Genomic DNA, 15,269 nt, shown 5'->3' with positions numbered 1-15,269 from the left:
CAAGACAAATTGATCTAGTATCTCTCTTCTATGTCAAATGAAATAACAGGAGATTTGACAGCAAAATCGATAAGAAATCCAATATAAAATAGTTTATTGGGATATTTGAGGAAGAGCGGGCTTGACTGCATGTGAATCGAGACAACCGATGAGAACATGGAAATTCGAAAAACAGAGAAATGAAAATGGTAACATAAGCCATGTAAGAATTTAACATCTAATAAAAGAAAAAAAATGGTCTCACTAAGAAACCTGATTTCCAGATGCCTAAGCCGATGAAGATCAAATAGAGCTGTCGAGACAATCAAGAGATGCTAACCAAACTGCCGAACAAGACACACAAGAACAAGAATATCAAACAAATATTAACAAGTTGCTAAAATTCATCCTCCTATTGCTTAATTGTAATATACACACCCCATAACTTTAACCTCCAGAAGCTCACATGCACTTGAAGTAATATAACACAATCAACCCTATGCAATCGTAACCATCTGCGCCTTTTCCCAAAACAATTTACCATGGGTTGAATGCAAAGCCTTAACTGCCACTACCCATTGCGTATAAATACTCCATGAAAACGTTGCTATCCATGCCGTGTGTCCTTTTGATAAAACAATTCCATCATAAGCAAATACTAATGCTCTTGCATGTGCAAAAACAAAGCTTCTCCTTTTACTCAATGACGTGAATCTTGTTTCTGTAAGTTGACCACCTTAGGGATAAACATTGAGTTGGTCCACAACAGAAACAATGCTATTTGGCAACAACCATAAGAAAAACAGGCATTCTTTACAACTGATGAGAATCAAAGAGAAGGGGAAACAAAACATGAAACTCAGATTAAACTAGACAAAACAAAATTCGTGTCTAGAGAAATAAAGACAAGATAGTAGGTGTCATGGTTTCAGACATGCCTGTTTAGGGAAGATCATTTAATATTAAAACATGTTTTAGATGATGGGATAAGTTTTCACATTTCAAAATTAAATGAATAGGTGGAATGAACTGGTTCAAAGGCAGTTATACCAGCAGTACATGAGCAATTATGAGGAAAAGGGAACCATCGGATTAATCAAGAAGAAAAATGAAAAAAAAGGTGCCGCCTTACCACAAACAAGCCTTCAAAGCTGCATTACAAGATGATCAGCCGTACTATCTGCCCCAAATATCTGAATGACTTTGCCGCTTCCTTTAAGCATTTATTCTTCTCGTCTCGTGTCCAGTGCTGTTTTTCATAGCATTACAAACATACAGTGGATAGGTATCAAGAAATGTCAAATAAAAGCAAATGTAATTCAATGGATGCTTGGTGATGATCTCAGGTTATTAACCTCTCCAAGCATGTTGAGCTTCTCACGCACACCTTTCAACAATTCCTGGGCATCTCCATCCCATCTGTAGAGCTCCAGCTCTCTTCCTTGCAGTAGCTTGTCAGAAACCTGAAATTATAAATCAAAACAACAAGATTAATGATTGATTTGATTTTGGAAAATCACTAAAGATGGGCCCAAGTTATAATCGGACCCTTTTTCTTTAGCTCATCCATAGAACTGATTCTGTTTTGACAACACCAGCTAAAAGATGGCACAAGGTTTAAGTGGAACGTTTTTCACTTCATCACACGAAAGAAAGAGCTAGCTTGACTTAGAAAGAAAGTCCATGATACAATCACAATTGGCATCCATCATATCCTACTTGGTTCAAGAATTTTAACATTTGCGCATAAGATGACCTTGTTACGATGGCACAGATTAACCATACCTCAAAGCAATTCAATATGGTATTTCAAAGGTTAATAGGCCGGAATGTTGAAATTGTTTCTACATCCTGAGCAGGAATTGTTATATAAACAAACACACAAATACACAGACCTTTCTAGATATCACCTGACCGCCTGCAATATGTGAGAAATATATGTTGTAGAAATGGGAAAGGAACAGTGGGGCATTATCCTCTGCAAGCTCCTCCAAATACTTGACATAAGAAGTTCCTGGAGTACTAGGCTCAGGAATCTCGATATTCCGTTGACTAAACCACTCGAGGTCCTTTGCAAGACCCTCCGATCTTTCCAACCCAGTTTTTCTAAAATAGGCATCTGCAATCGGAAAAACAAATCTTAGTAAAGATTCTTTCAAAATTTCCCAATTTGTTAGATTCTCTAAGAAATTCAGTCACAAGAAGAAGAACTCACAAGAAACATCATCAGATTTATCAACAATCCGCTCAAGAGTGTCGAAAACAAGCTTGCTGTCAACTAGATACTTAACAAACCCTTCCATACTGGGAATCCAAATATCACTATCACCATCACCATTTCCCTCTTCTTCTTTCTCAGATACGCTATCGTTTTCTGAATCTTGGCAGCTGTCATCATCATCATCATCACTCTTAACAGTCTTGTGGGCGTGTTTGCCTTTGATATTACGGAGCTTCATGGCAACAAATCTCATCTCTTCAGTAATCCCTTTGTTCTCTCCTGGATATGGCTTCCTATACCTTTTTCTCTTCTTCATCACGGGCGGGCCCACACTTGGTGTTGCTGTTGTTGGCAAAGAAGAATTTGAATTGGAGCAACACGTTATTATCTTGTGGTTCTTGTTTTTTATTAGGTTTGGGAACTTTAACTGAGATGGAAACAGTAATGAAATAAAAGAAGAAGAATGGACAAGAGGCTCCATTGATGGTGGTTTACACGACGCTGTCGAGGATAGCAAGGCCATGGTTAAACCTTAAACCTCCCCTCCCCTCCCGTCTGTGCTGCTGCTAAAACGATGATGAGGTTTATCGTTTGCTTAGTGGGCTAAAGGCCCGTAAATAAATATATTCAGACCATATTATCTAATGGGCTTCGACTTTTTTCTTTTACCTGATCAGGCTTGTAATCATCTCCAATAATAACCTTACAGCTGGTATATTTCAATTTCACTTCCGGTAACCTTTTTAAGAATTTAAAATGTTTTTTATTTATTTATAAATATATTAAAATAACATATATATTTTATTTTAAAAAAATTATTATTAACATTACCACGTTAAAAATATTTAAAATATTAAAAAATAATTTTAAATAAAACAAACTCAAACTTTTAAAAAAATACCACTTCAAACATAATCCCAAACTATTCTTAAATCCCGAATAGGAAGGTGAGCCTAAATTTAACTTAAATTAATATTTAAAAAAGATTAAAATAACATCACTTTATTTACCAAGATATATTCTCCCCTTTATTAATTGTCCTAAATTAATCTATCAAACGCATATAGTTTCATAACCATGCATCTCTCTTTGCTTATATACTCATATTTTATATTATTCATTACAAGAAATCATTCAATACAGTCGGTGCTACACTCTCGTAAAAACAGGATTCATGAATAACTTTTATAGTGGATTTCATGTTTACATAAAAAGAGAATACACATGCAATAATTTTTCCATTAATACATCCCATGGAAGATCAAAATATGCAAGAAATCAGACACAGGAAGGGGAATAAAAGTTGTTGTCAATTTCTCAGTATGTTTCTTTTCTTCCTCTCAAAAGTATTTACATGCACCATGATTCAATGTATGGTTTATTTAGAGATGCATGAATAGTATATTTACAGATAAATGGGAAGGACATGAATGATATACAAAATTGATGTACAATTCGTTAAAAAATAGGGAGTTCAAAATTACAAGTAAAAATAACTTCCTTGTGATGATGGTTTGAGGGCAAATTTAACACCTGTAAGCTTCATCCTGTGAGGTCCGCAAGCTTCATCTTATCCGGTCTACAGGCTATTAAAGTTAGAATTCGAATCCCAGCCCAACGAGGTTGGAAATGGTCTCTGTTCAAGCTCAAAATTTGTTTCCCACAGCTTAACAGTTCGAGATTTAATGTAGCTATTGACAACAATTTCACGGTGAAACATCTCTTCCTGAATAATGGGCTTTCAGCTTCTGTAAAAACTTTAATGTCTCGGTATACGAAGGATCAGTACGGCACACTGGCTTGCATGAATTTATATGGTCGGTCGAGTCTAGAACCTGTTTCGGTATATTGGAAAAAGAGTCAAATGCAAAATTCTACAGAAATCCAATACGTATAACATGTTCACATCATGCTTTGGTCTCTGAAAAAGCCTGGGTCAAACAACTTTGAGAAACAAAAAATAGTAAGACTCTGAGGAGCATGGAAGCATTTAGGCCTCCATGCATGTCGTGAGAAAAAAAATAAAATTGCAATGATTTGGTGAACCCAACCCCTACCCTTCCAGAAGTCATAAAATCCAATAAACTCATCCACCATCTTAAAAGGTATAAAGATAAACACTAAAAACGAAAAGTTTAAACAGTAGCACTTACAACAAGTTCACCAAATCCAGGGTAAGCTGATTCGATTGGTACAATTTCCATCCTCCAGGCCCATCCCCCATATCCTTCAACAATTGGAGTTACCTTGGTCTGCAAATCAGTGCCAGCAATCCATCACGCTCTACAAAAGGAGAGCACAAGTATCAAACAAGAAAGAGAAGTACAGATTTATTACCTCACAGAAACTGACGACTTCAACCAGTCCTTTCTTATGAAGCTGGCGGATAAAATCATTAAGTTCTACGAGTCTTGGAGAACCACTTCTTAGCTCCCCTATCTATGAACAAGCAAATCAAAATTTATCAGTCAAGAGATGAACAATAACAAATTTAGTATGTGAACCAACAATGTGTACTCAGTTGTGTACAGACAGTTGGAGCAGGACGAAGCACTAGCCCCATTCTCCAAGGCATGTCTGCCAGTTTGCTGCCAAAATGGGGACAGCTGTAAAACACCTGAAATCAGGAAAAAAAAAACACCACATTAAACTCCTTGAGGGCCCAACCTGATAAAGTTAATGAAAGAAAACAAATTGCTAGTAATTTTGATAATTACAACTTAAAGTAACATCTATCAAAAACTTACAAGTCCAGCAGTGTTGTTCACAAGATTATGAATATTTTCTGACTTGGCTTTATGCAGCATCTGTTTGACGAGCAGGCCTCCCATGCTGCAAGCAGTGAACAGTTACTTAACAAGAGGATGCTCTGAGTAAGCAGCATAAATCTGAAAGACCAGCCCAGCTACATGGATGTGGAATTCTGAAATGAACTAACAAACTTGGAAACCATGTTTCTTTGAAAGTCCCGTGTCATTTTCAATTGCAAAAGTGAGCTATCTGAGTTCATTTATTACAACCTGTATCAATGCATCACAGCATGCTGTGCATGCAGACATAGAATAAGGATTACAGTAAGACATGAAACCACAATGGGTCCAAATTACACGCCCTTGATGTTTATTACGTGTCAGAAGAATACAATGGTTGGAGACCCAAGTTTATACTGACACATCGCATTATATCAATGGTTTTCAAGAAAATATCTATTTCAAATAACACAAGTCCTCTCAACGATATTCATAGCAGTTCCAGCATGTCATTTATTGCTGCAAAATATACTTTTACGTGTGCACTCAAAAAGCCTGCTGGCAAATACCCACAATCAACAAAATAAAGTCATATCAAAACAGCTGCAAATTATAACAATAGCAAGATCAGCATCACTGATTCCAATAACAGAGAATACAAGTACTACATTACATGAATGATAAAGCTTACCTGTGAGTCACAAATACAACAGGACGATTTCCAATGCCAGCATCCACAAGCTGCTCTAACAGCTTGGAGCTGACTTCCTGCAAGTTATAATCAGAACATGAATAACAATGAAGCATGCTAAAAGCAGAAAGGAAATGATGTTTACAGCAAACAATTGGTCACTAACATGGAAGAGAATAATGATACCATATGATCACTCAAGTAATGAATAAAAATATCAGACCAACTTTTAGAAAAAAAAAAATCCATCTCATTTGGGAAATTCAAATGTCTATGAGCAATGCAAGCATTAACCTTGATATGCATGTAAACCCCCAGTCTTATGTATCGCCCACTTAACTTGTCAAATCTATTACTTTAAGTAAACAAGATGATTGAATTGCAAAAATTTAAAAAGTTCCCAAAATTAAAAGTTTGACCGGCATCATTTTAAAACCATCAATAGACTAGTCACAATCATTAGCTAGGGTAGTTTAATTCATATTTTTTAATTGTTGATAATTAAACTCCCCAAAATGAAAAAACAGCAAGCCCCAACATGAAGTCAAGCACCAATCCAACCACAATATCAACCAAAAAATTACAAACCTGAAGAGGTAGGCTAGCTCCGGACCATTGAGTGAGATTTGTCTGCATTGCCATTCAAACAGTAGACAGACATTAATGAGGCTTGTGATAGAGACAAAACCAGTAGAGAGGCTTAAAAGAATGAATATCATTCTTTTTAAATCAAGCACTTCTCATGCAAGTATTGAAGTTAAAACAAACCTTGTATTTGAGGGTAAAAAGACGAGCTTGAGGAAAGTCCGCTGAAAGCCATTCACCAGGCCAAAATGTCCCTAACTTCCCCGCTTCCTCATCAATCTTCTCAACCAAGCCAGACTTCGTTGAAAGTTTATCCTCAGATATTCGCCAAGTTTTATAAGGCCCACCACGCAAACCATGGACAAAGACAACATCTATCTCTGGAACCTTTGAATCAGAGTCCTTCAGCAAATCATTGCAATCATATGACCTATTATGAGCATCTGAAGCACTAGTTCCAGTTGAACCATCACTGGCGATAGAATCCTCAATTGAAGACGACTTATTTTTTTGAATCGTCATGCTATCTATTTTTTCACAATACTTCCAGTGTGGCAAATCTGGATTAATCAAAAATATCATATCGCCATAACGAGCACAATCACCTCTTCCATTTCCAGCTTCAGTCTCACTAGCATTGCTATTAGTTGATTCGCTACCATTATATTGGTTGCACAACACATTTAAGAGTGTTGCCCTAGCATAACTTCGTATCTTAAGGTTACTACAACCTGCAATCCTCCCATTAGCACAATCTTCAAGCCATTCATACCAAGCCTTGTCTGCTAGGATAACCTTTTGGACTTTTGGAAGTAGTGAAATAATATTCAAGAGTCTAGCTGCATGCTTTCGAATGTGAGCTGTAGGTGGAACTCGAACACTAGAAGGATCATTACCATTTGCATTAGATGACTCGCCAGCAGCATTCACACCCCGTTCTTGCGACTCAGGGGCCCTAGAAGCATCATAAGCTTCCATTGCAGAAAGTTTCTCATAATCATCACTCAACAGAAGGCGTCTAACCAAACACAAAACACCGAATTCAGATATTTTTTCTTGACATAAAGAATCCTTGGCACAAAGTTCAGTCAGTGCTTTGATCCCCTTAAGAGTTGCCAAAGCAGAATCTGCTGCCTTAGATTTAGGTGCGTCTTTCTTTATGTTCTTAAGTGGTCCTATAAAAGGTTCCATGGAAAGAAGATCTGCCAGAGGGAAAGTATCAAAGGAATCAATGTCTGTTCCTAGCTGATTCCTAGCTAGATTCACAACTGCACCTGCCAACTGGTTAGCAGTCTGTGTAGCAAAAAGAATGTTGGACTGATCAATTTGAGTCTGCAAAAGTTCATTAGCTTTATAAATACCAATGCACAAACATGGTAAAATAAAAATAAAAACATTCTACAAGACGAGAGAAAAAAGGTTCAATTAAAACAGAGAAATTCAACTTCTATTAGATTCGATGAAAGGAGGGGGAAAAGAGCATCTCCATACCTTCACTTTGTCCCCTTTAGGTTGAGTTCCTCCTTCAAATGACGCCTTGCTTGAAACTAAAACTTCATTTAGCAAAATAGCTAACCAGCCTTGAGAAATTGTAAGGGTAGATGGTCCATGTTCTTCAAAAATGCAAGAGAGAATTTTTATAGCAGAAGATCGGGTAGCACTGGAGGAAATTTTTGCAAAAACCCAAAGTAGCAGAATGCCAGACCACTTCTGACTATCTTCAAGAGATAAGTGAACATCACCGGTTGAAAGTAACTCCAATGCCTTTGCTAATGCTTCTTGTACCTGCTTGTGTTTTGTTGTCTTCTTAGCTGTGTCTCTCATAAGCTGAAGACCTTTCTCCATCACTATCTTCCTTGCATCTGGACTTCTCTCAACAGAAAGCAAAAAAGCAGACAAAGCCATCTGAGCCAAAGGGATGTCATCATTTTTGCTTGCCTGTGAAATAGTAGCCAGAAGACTGGAACTCCAATCAGAAACAGAATCATTCAAGGGAAGATTACGATCCTTCAACAGCAACTGGGCCACCAGGCTCCCATGCCATTTAACAGATCTCTCAGGTGCCATTAAAGCAGTCATGACAGCTTGTCCATCTCGATCCAGTTCTTGAATATGATATCTATTTATCTCAGATGCCATTGCCCAATTGGCCAATGCCCATGCTGCAAAGGGCACAGCAACATGCTGACACTGCAGATCATCCCAGAGTCCAGGAACAACAGCAGAAGACAGATTTTCTTTTGCTAGCAAACGGTCATGCTTATGCAGCAAGGCAACCGTTTTAGGAGTATGGCTAAATGATTCAACATGACCAGCATCAGAATTCTCCAACTCCACAAGCCCACTAGTCCTTGAAAGACCTAAAACCGTTGTACCTTCAAGAATTTTAATTCCAATACCTTTCATTCCTCTCCCACCATCGTCATCATCTTCATTTTCACCCCCATTGTCCATCTGTAAGCCACCTTCCTCAACAACTTCAATGGCTGCAGCAATGTCTCTCATTTCTGCATTTCCTGGCAAGGATGGCTTAAAAGAAACCTTTTCTGAACTCTCACAGTTGGATGTGACAATATCCATGATTGCAGCCACAAGCATGCTCCTACCTTTTAAGGAATCGGAGATATCGAATGAACTACGTCTCGATTGCTGCTCCCACAAAAATGGAATATATCAATTAGAGAAAAAAAACAACACTTGGAATGAGTACACATCCCAATAACAAAAACACAAATAAACTTGCACACAAACACAACCAGATGAAACAATAAGGTAAGATTGACACAAAAATCAATCTTTAAAGCCTTATTTACTATTCTTTAGATATCATTCATAGACTTCAAATTCGAAAGCACAACTAATCAATCACAGATGACAATAAATTACAAAGTTATTCAACAAGTAACATTTTTGAACACTAATCACTATTTAATCAGTTACCGATACCACAATTCAAAGAAAAACACTCACGTTCTTCTTCGGCTGGCACGAAAATATAAACCGCAACAAATAAGGCACAGCATGAGGCCTCCCTAGGACATCAGCGGACACGTTAGGATCCGCAATCAAATACGCTAAGGCCCTAGCCGCCTCAGCCTGGGAACCAGACCCGTCTCCACCAGCCGCAATCGTCTCCAACAACCAATCCACCACCGCACCACCACCAGCCTCAACCAAAGCCGCCCTGCGTGCCGCATTTGCCGCCGCAATATCAGCCAACAAAGCCGCCACACGAAGCTCAAATCCAACCCTCACCTCATGATTCGCAGAAGAGAGCACAGAGCTTAGCGATTGCCATAAAACCGACGCCGCAACGCCTGTTTTCCTCGCGTGATAAAAGATTCTTCTAAGAGATTCATTTGACTTCGAAATCTTCTGCTCAATTGCAGCGTACAGAGGATTGTAATCATTACTACCGTTAGGATCAGGGTTTGTAGACTTGAGATTATTATAAGCGAGGGATGCGAGTACGGCGGAGACGAGAGTGGCGGAGAGAGCGAGTACGGAGTTACGAGAAAGAGAGGAGGCGGTGCTGGTTGCGGTGGAATTAATAAGGTGATTCTGGTGGAGTATTGGTGGTTTATGCAGGATATATTGGGAACTCTTGAGATTGTTTGGCGGCTCGATAGGGTTTTTACAAGAGGAGAAAGAGCGAGGGAGAGGAAGACGGAGGTAGCTTCGATTTCTGCAACAGTGACGGAGCATAATTTATTCCGAAACAAAATTTGAATTTTTTTTTTGACACCGAGTCTTTTGTTGGTCTATTTTTCGGTGAAATGTTGAGACCAGAGTATGAGCTTTTTTCTCGGAGGAGGAGAGGAAGGCGGGAGGCGGTAATGAGAATTCAGAAGTCCTTCCGTGATTACGGGAATTTTTCAGAGGAGATGCGCACCTTCTTCAACTCAATACCAAAATAAATAAAAAATAACAAGGAACGTTAGTCCCGGCCAGCCCGATAGGTTAATATAAGAAATTCATTACTCGAGCTAATTTTTTAGTTAAATTATAATAAATATTAACATAATAAAATTTTATTAATCTGATTAAGTTATTAATAATTTGATTAACATGATAAACTCCGTTCAAACCAACACTAATTTTTTTTTAATAAAATAATATTAACTCAATAATTTAGTTGTAGACTACTCCTAGAAATTTAAGATATAAAATCTCATCTGTATTAATTATTCAGTTGAACTGAATATGATAGAAAAAAAAAAAAAACAAAGCTCTTTTTTAATAAAGAGTGGTTGCCTTTGATCATTGTGTAATTCAGATTATTTTCCGAACCAAAGTCAGGTAGGTTTCGGTCCAAATATTTTTGGAGTTCTGACTGTTTTTTTACTTAATTTTATAGTCCATCTTAATACTGGGCTGGGCTATGTAGTTCACTCGGCTATTGTGCAAGAACTCACCGAAGGGACACACATAATTTTAGACTCGGGATAATAAATCTATAGATAACTAACATCTTTCACTAAGAAAATCCACGTGCGTGTATTCAAGGAGTAAGGCATTGTGCAACATAAAAAACTTGATTTTTTTTAAAAATTAATTTTTTAAATGTTTCTAATTTATTTTTGATTGATGTTAAAAACAAAATTTTAAAAAATAAAAAATATTATTTAAATAAAAAAATTTAAAAAATAACAATTATCACAACATCAAACAAGTTGTAAGTGCAATATCAATTCAAATTGTTTTAACGAGTAGATCAGATGTGGATATTATATAGACCTTATGTAATTGGAAATTGTGTTATAACTTAATTAAAGCTTAAAAGTAATTAGCAATGAGGAAATAAATTATTAGCACTTCAAAAAATAGAAATAAAATCATAGAAGAGGCTTGAGAGTCAACAACAGTCATGGTCTCCTAGCTCATTTAAAAAAGAGAAGGTTTTTCACATCTTCATGATTTATGTGTATATATGGATTCATGGTCAGCCGGTTTCAACTAATATTAATAACAATTCTCGCTAAATTTGAATTTGTAATTATTAAAGAATAATATAAATTATATTTTAGTAATTTATCTAAAAATTTAAGTTTTTGGGTTAAGATGGTTTTTTGATATGGTATCAGAGCTTGATGAACAAACGGTCACGAGTTTGAATATCACCATTCTTATTTATTTGATAAAAATTAAGTATAAAGTAATGTGAGTCTGTGCAAGTTTCAAGTTTAAAGAGCTTTAACTTGAGGGGGTGTGTTAAAGAATAATATAAATTATATTCTAAACTTAAACTATTGGATTGAATTGGTTCTTTAACAACCATACTCGTTAGAACACCTTTCATTATCAGTAAAACGATGAAGTAGCACCTGATGACTCCTTGTGAAATCAGGGATCAATTCCCACTTCTGTACGTAGACATGCAAGAGAACATTCAAGCAAAATGAATGCTGCATCAAACATGTAAGTTATGGAGCATCCTTGACACCAACATCTGATCATCCTCTTCATGCCATCTTCAAAAACTCTAACAGGAAAAGGGCAAAAGAAAATGTTAATCATCACTATTCTGGCCCTCGTAATCTTCAACACTAGCTCCCTTCTCGAATCGTCTCCAATTTCGAAAAATTGGAAGACCTTGATGGGAAATCAGGGACCTCGTCCTATCCAACTAGCTTGCTGTGTCTTACTCTTGCCATTTTGAATCGGCCATTAAAATGCTGCAAACAAAGGACACCATATAGTATTTTCCCTACGTGGTTGAATTTTGAAATCGTTTATGTTTTTGGTACGTTGAGTAGTTGTTGTTCAGACGAGAAAGAGAGACAAAAAGGGTGCTATCTTTTAGGCTTAAAAGAATATGCAGGAGATGTATGTGTAACAAGGGTTTATAACTGTTAGGATTATTGCCATTAATATGCATTAATCATATAACATTTGCAGCCTACCCTAAAAAATATAGTTATCATTGTCAAAAGATTACAATAATAGTTGCACCAACCATTGATAAAAATAGTGCAACCCATATGCTGCCATTATTAGTGTTATAATCTATGACTAAGTTGTTTCACTATTCATATCTATAAATAAATATATTATTTGAAAGCAAAATAGAGAGAAGATGTAGAGCCAAAGATTTGAGGAATATAAGAGAGAGTGAGCTGCCAAAAACAACAAGTAGTGGCTGCCATTACAGTACTGCTAATAGAGAATATGAGTGATAGGAGTAGAGTATAGTGAATGATTCCTCCTCCTCTTTCATTGTTGTAAAATCTTGTTCTCTCTCTATATAAGAATGACTTCTCTCGTGGATGTAGATGATTTATCGAACCATGTTAAATATTGTGTTAGTGTGCTTAGCTTCTAATAAATAACTATCAGCATATCACCGGTTGGATTCCCTAACAATAACCTCACATACATAGCAGGTTATAGCTAAATAAAATATAGAGAAACAACCAAGAGGGAATTCAGGGAGAAGCCTAACTTGACAGTATATGTAGCTGGTGTAGCCACAATGTTTACTCTTAAGATTTGAGTTCCGACAACCATTTGTTACTATAGAAAACAACAAGACTGCATCAACAGGGATGCAGACAGCATGCTGCGAGAAGATGGTTGGAAGAAAAGTATTTGTCTCCAACAATCTTTGGGTTTTTAGGTTGGTAATATACCGATCAGCTTCTGGGTGCTGCTCTGGAGATTTTCTAAAATTATGTACAGTATGTCGATAAGGAGATGGGAGCTTTTTGATAACGTGATTGTAGTTGTTTTTTTAAATAATTTTTTGTATTAAAATGCATGTTAATAGTTTTTTTTTATTATTTTTAAAAAATTATTTTTAATGTCAGCATATTAAAATGATTTGAAGACACTAAAAATATATTAATTTAAAATTAATAAAAAAATAAAAAAATTTTAAATTTTTTTAAAAATATTTTTAAAACGCAAAACTAAACAAGTTATTCTGACTAGTTGTATCATGATGATTAAGATGCCTCACCAGTATGTAATTACCTTCTTGGTATGGAAAATTATATATGAACTCAAAATTAAAGACTTGCCTTTTTCAGCTGTAAAATTGCTCCAGACGCCACTACATAAAGCTCAAATCCAATCCTGACCTCATGGACTTTTAATTTTATATGTGTTTGGTAATGTGGTAATAGTTGCTTTTTAAATAACTTTTCATGCTGAAATGCATGTTAATAATTTTTTTTATTTTTTTAAAAATTATTTTTGACATGAGCATATCAAAATGATACAAAACATACAAACCATATTAAATTTTAACAAAAAAAATTAATTTTTTTTGGAATGCGGTTTGCACCATGTTCCCAAATAGTGTCTTAACCTGTTTTATTGCAATTTTTATGGTGTAAAATGCTCTTTAAGAATATTATTTTTTATTTAAAAATATATTAAATTAATTTTTTTTAACATCAACACAATAATATTATAATTAAAAAACAATAAATTTAATATATTTTTAAGTGAAATATACTTTTAAAACACATACAAAAATAAAAACTAACTCATATAATTTTTGGTATGTTGAACTCGCTTTTGTTTTCAAAAAGTTTTGATTATATTGATTAGATTTTAAAATTAAAAATTTAAATTTATTTAATATGATAAATTATGCTATATCTAATTTTGCCAAATCCCTGTAATTGTACCTGCATTTTTTTTTAATTACAACCCGCATGACCAGATTTTTGTTTGTTGGTTTTCATGCCATGGCAATGATTTTCTTGCAGAAGGCCTATCTCCATATTGAGTAAGGAATGATAAAGAGATCTAGCGAACGACATAGATTTTTTATTTCGGGAGGATGGAAGGAGAAATTTACAATTTATGGTGAGACTGTACGTAATTTTTGAAAGTAACAGAGGTGATTTAAGAAAAAAATTAATTGTTATCTTCTTTTTGAATTAAATTAAAAGTTCAATGGTTAAATTTAGCTGAATCGATGAGTTATCATAATTCTATTGACATCATTAAGTTAGTTTTAAATATTTTTTTTATAATTTTTTGATCAAAATGATATCATCATTTTATTTATTTATTTTTCAAATGATGAATATTTTGTTTTTTTTTTTTTAAATTCTAAAACGATATGTTTTATGATATATCCTTGACTCACCTACGAATTAAACCAGGCCAATCCGGGTATGATAATCATGCTATTTTGTTATAATTCAAACCTTAGCTAATTTTACACGGTACAAATACAAAGGATGATTGAAATCTTATTTTCATGAAGAAAAAACACGTGTGTGCATTCAGTTTTAGCATTTACAATGCCGGTTTTTTTTTTTTTTTTGGGATTTAAATCATTCTAACAAGTACACTATATGTGGGTAACATGTGAATCATATGCTAAGTGTTAAAACATGTGTTTGGATGGAAAGATCACACGAACTGGTAAGTACTAAAATTAATACACGTGTTTGGATAGAAAGAAAAGGAGGATAAGTTAAGAGATGATGGGCAACGATTATTTTTCTATAAAAATTTCAGTTCTTATCTTGTTTGTTAACAGATGGTGGATATTTTATTTTTTTTATTTAGTTTAAGAATTTTATTTTTTATTCAATTAAAAAAAATTATTTTTCTTAGTTATTTTTTTTATTTAGCTTAGAATTTTTATTTTATTTTAAATCTAGAACTAATATGTATTTCAATAAATTATTTAAAGAAAAAGCATCCACTAATTATACTTTAAATTAAATTTTTTATGCTTCATAAAATTCTGTGTTAATTATTTTTAATGTTTTTCTTTTGTTATTTTTTGTCAAAGACTCATCTTAACCTAATAGTTTAAGCTGTTAGGTAAAGTTTCAGGATATGATTTATATTATTTTCTAACACACCTTTTCAAGTGAAAGCTCTTTAAACTTGAAACTTGCATAGGCCACATTACTTTACATTTAATTTTTATCAAATAAATAAGGGATGATGAGATTCGAACACATGACCACTTGATCGTCAAGATTTTAAAACTATAGCAAAGAATCATCTCAATTTAATAACTTAAACTGTTAAATGAAATTTTAAAATATAATTTATATTATTTTTTTAACAT

At 34.7% G+C, this 15,269-nt stretch overlaps 2 protein-coding genes across 10 annotated transcripts; both read right to left on the bottom strand.

Annotated features, from left to right (window-relative positions):
* Nucleotides 1-344: 344 nt before the first annotated feature.
* On the bottom strand, nucleotides 345-2,773 carry LOC118034169 (probable inactive heme oxygenase 2, chloroplastic). 5 transcript variants are annotated; one of them, XM_035039384.2, is made up of 5 exons: nucleotides 2,195-2,773; nucleotides 1,875-2,098; nucleotides 1,335-1,442; nucleotides 1,112-1,228; nucleotides 345-798 (listed from the first exon to the last, which is right to left on the bottom strand). In XM_035039384.2, exons 1-4 carry the CDS (start codon nucleotides 2,721-2,723, stop codon nucleotides 1,136-1,138), a joined length of 954 nt encoding a protein of 317 aa, XP_034895275.1. In that variant the 5' UTR covers nucleotides 2,724-2,773; the 3' UTR covers nucleotides 345-798; nucleotides 1,112-1,135. The 5 variants fall into 5 exon arrangements, with proteins under 5 accessions (XP_034895275.1, XP_034895276.1, XP_034895278.1 ...); XM_035039385.2 differs by having other exon boundaries at nucleotides 345-756; XM_035039387.2 differs by having other exon boundaries at nucleotides 345-715.
* A 718-nt stretch (nucleotides 2,774-3,491) lies between these two features.
* LOC118034069 (uncharacterized) lies at nucleotides 3,492-10,152 on the bottom strand. 5 transcript variants are annotated; one of them, XM_035039243.2, is made up of 10 exons: nucleotides 9,197-10,152; nucleotides 7,718-8,875; nucleotides 6,410-7,558; nucleotides 6,230-6,271; nucleotides 5,642-5,718; nucleotides 4,948-5,032; nucleotides 4,734-4,817; nucleotides 4,538-4,639; nucleotides 4,354-4,452; nucleotides 3,492-4,035 (listed from the first exon to the last, which is right to left on the bottom strand). In XM_035039243.2, the coding sequence occupies exons 1-10, from the start codon at nucleotides 9,929-9,931 to the stop codon at nucleotides 3,907-3,909; spliced, it is 3,660 nt and encodes a 1,219-aa protein (XP_034895134.1). In that variant the 5' UTR covers nucleotides 9,932-10,152; the 3' UTR covers nucleotides 3,492-3,906. The 5 variants fall into 5 exon arrangements, with proteins under 5 accessions (XP_034895134.1, XP_034895135.1, XP_073260333.1 ...); XM_035039244.2 differs by lacking the exons at nucleotides 3,492-4,035; nucleotides 4,354-4,452; nucleotides 4,538-4,639; nucleotides 4,734-4,817; nucleotides 4,948-5,032 and adding an exon at nucleotides 5,039-5,123; XM_073404232.1 differs by lacking the exons at nucleotides 3,492-4,035; nucleotides 4,354-4,452; nucleotides 4,538-4,639; nucleotides 4,734-4,817; nucleotides 4,948-5,032 and adding an exon at nucleotides 5,116-5,243.
* Nucleotides 10,153-15,269: the final 5,117 nt, after the last annotated feature.

This window comes from Populus alba, chromosome 14, assembly GCF_005239225.2.
Source record: "Populus alba chromosome 14, ASM523922v2, whole genome shotgun sequence".
Classification (NCBI taxonomy): Eukaryota; Viridiplantae; Streptophyta; class Magnoliopsida; order Malpighiales; family Salicaceae; genus Populus; species Populus alba.
Note: the sequence above shows the minus strand (reverse complement) of the source record. Positions and strands in the feature narration are given on the sequence as shown.

What these genes read in the sequence shown, in the direction of transcription:
- LOC118034169 (XM_035039384.2), bottom strand. Translation starts at nt 2,723, where the DNA reads ATGGCCTTGCTATCCTCGACAGCGTCGTGTAAACCACCATCAATGGAG. An exon ending in GTCAGGTGATATCTAGAAAG is followed by an intron (nt 1,443 to 1,874) that starts GTCTGTGTATTT and finishes TTATAATTTCAG; the next exon opens with GTTTCTGACAAGCTACTGCA. An exon ending in AGCTCAACATGCTTGGAGAG is followed by an intron (nt 1,229 to 1,334) that starts GTTAATAACCTG and finishes TATGAAAAACAG; the next exon opens with CACTGGACACGAGACGAGAA.
- LOC118034069 (XM_035039243.2), bottom strand. Translation starts at nt 9,931, where the DNA reads ATGCTCCGTCACTGTTGCAGAAATCGAAGCTACCTCCGTCTTCCTCTC. An exon ending in GAGCTAGCCTACCTCTTCAG is followed by an intron (nt 5,719 to 6,229) that starts GTTTGTAATTTT and finishes TATAACTTGCAG; the next exon opens with GAAGTCAGCTCCAAGCTGTT. An exon ending in AAGTCGTCAGTTTCTGTGAG is followed by an intron (nt 4,453 to 4,537) that starts GTAATAAATCTG and finishes ACTGATTTGCAG; the next exon opens with ACCAAGGTAACTCCAATTGT.